This window comes from Myotis brandtii, unplaced genomic scaffold (assembly GCF_000412655.1).
Source record: "Myotis brandtii unplaced genomic scaffold, ASM41265v1 scaffold975, whole genome shotgun sequence".
In the NCBI taxonomy this organism is placed as follows: Eukaryota; Metazoa; Chordata; class Mammalia; order Chiroptera; family Vespertilionidae; genus Myotis; species Myotis brandtii.
The window spans coordinates 58,755-60,169 of record NW_005372049.1 but is presented as its reverse complement, the minus strand read 5'-3'; the positions used below and the strand labels follow the sequence as shown (position 1 = coordinate 60,169).

At 67.6% G+C, this 1,415-nt stretch overlaps 1 protein-coding gene and 1 non-coding gene across 2 annotated transcripts in view; both read left to right on the top strand.

Annotated features, from left to right (window-relative positions):
- The window catches only part of CACNA1S (calcium channel, voltage-dependent, L type, alpha 1S subunit), a 37,983-nt gene that overhangs the window by 27,483 nt on the left and 9,085 nt on the right, over window positions 1–1,415 (top strand). Inside the window, 2 exon segments of the mRNA XM_014533387.1 lie at window positions 43–174; window positions 434–490. Of these exon segments, the coding sequence (XP_014388873.1) occupies window positions 43–174; window positions 434–490 (189 nt within the window).
- On the top strand, window positions 831–903 carry TRNAH-GUG. The gene has a single exon. It is a non-coding gene; the product is annotated as a tRNA-His (tRNA).

Below are 1,415 nucleotides of genomic sequence, written 5' to 3'. Positions count from 1 at the left end.
CCCCCCCCCCCCCCCCCCCCCGCCTCTGGCCTCCCTCCAGAGCGCCTCTCCCCGTGCCTCCTCACCCCATTCCCGTCCCCGTCCCCCCAGGGCTACTTCGGGGACCCCTGGAACGTGTTTGACTTCCTGATCGTCATCGGCAGCATCATCGACGTGATCCTCAGCGAGATCGACGTGAGTGGGGGGGCGGGTGAGACGGGACCTGGGCCTGTTGTCTCCCCTCCTCTTCCTGCTCCCCGACCCCCAGCCTGTGGCCTCCCTGTCCCCCCGGCTTGGTCCTCGCGCCCACACCCCCCACTCCCACCCCTGATGGGCTGCCCCTTGGGTCTCATGCCCGGCCTCACTGTCTTTTTCTCTCTTGCCCTCCCACCGTGTCCCTCCTCCTCTCTCCTCCCTGCCCGCCTCCCCTCCGCCCCCTCGCTTCTCTCCACAGACCTTCCTGGCCTCCAGCGGGGGGCTGTACTGCCTGGGTGGCGGCTGCGGCACCGTGGTAATTCCCGGCTGCATGCGCCTGCCGCCTGCACGCTGAGGCCTGGCCGGGTGCATGGGGGGACCCGCACTCAGGACTCCCTCCCCAGAGCAGTGCCCCCCCCCACCCAGGGCCCGGGTCAGGGTGGGGCAGGCTCTGTGGCAGAACATGCATGAATCACGCGTGGATGTCGTGGGGTTCCCAGCACCCTGGAAACCGGGTGGGGGGCTCTCCCCGTCCAGGGTCTCGGGGACAGAGCTGTGAGTGAGCCCGAGGGACGCTCTGCGCTGGGAGGACCTGGGGGCGGGGCGAGGGGGGAGCTGCTCAGGGGCAGCTTCAAGAGCAGGTGAGATGAGCCCTGGCCTGTGTGGCTCAGTGGCTAGAGCGTTGGCCTGTGGACTGAAGGGTCCCAGGTTCGATTCCTGTCAAGGGCACAGGCCCGGGTTGTCCTCGATCCCCAGTAAGGGGCGTGCAGGAGGCAGCCGATCCATGATTCTCTCTCATCATGGATGTTTCTGTCTCTCTGTCCCTCTCCCTTCCTCTCTGAAATCAATACAAATATTTTTTTTTTTTAAAAAGAGAGAAAGAGAGAGAGATAAGGTGAGATGAGGCAGGAGGCCCCAGAGGGCAGGCGATCGGCCTGCTCACAGCCTCACCCAGGCCCAGGCCCGCGACGGGGTGGCTCAGGCCTGCTCAGCGCTCCCCCCACCTCCCTCCTCCCAGCTGAGAGCCCAGAGCCTCCCGGAGCCCAGGCAGGGCCAGCGCTGGGGCCACATGCCCCACCGGGGACTCTCAGGCCTGCTCAGCGCTCCCCCCACCTCCCTCCTCCCAGCTGAGAGCCCAGAGCCTCCCGGAGCCCAGGCAGGGCCAGCGCTGGGGCCACATGCCCCACCGGGGACTCTGGTCTCCCCCACACACTGCCCCTCCGCCTTCCCTCCCCGACCCC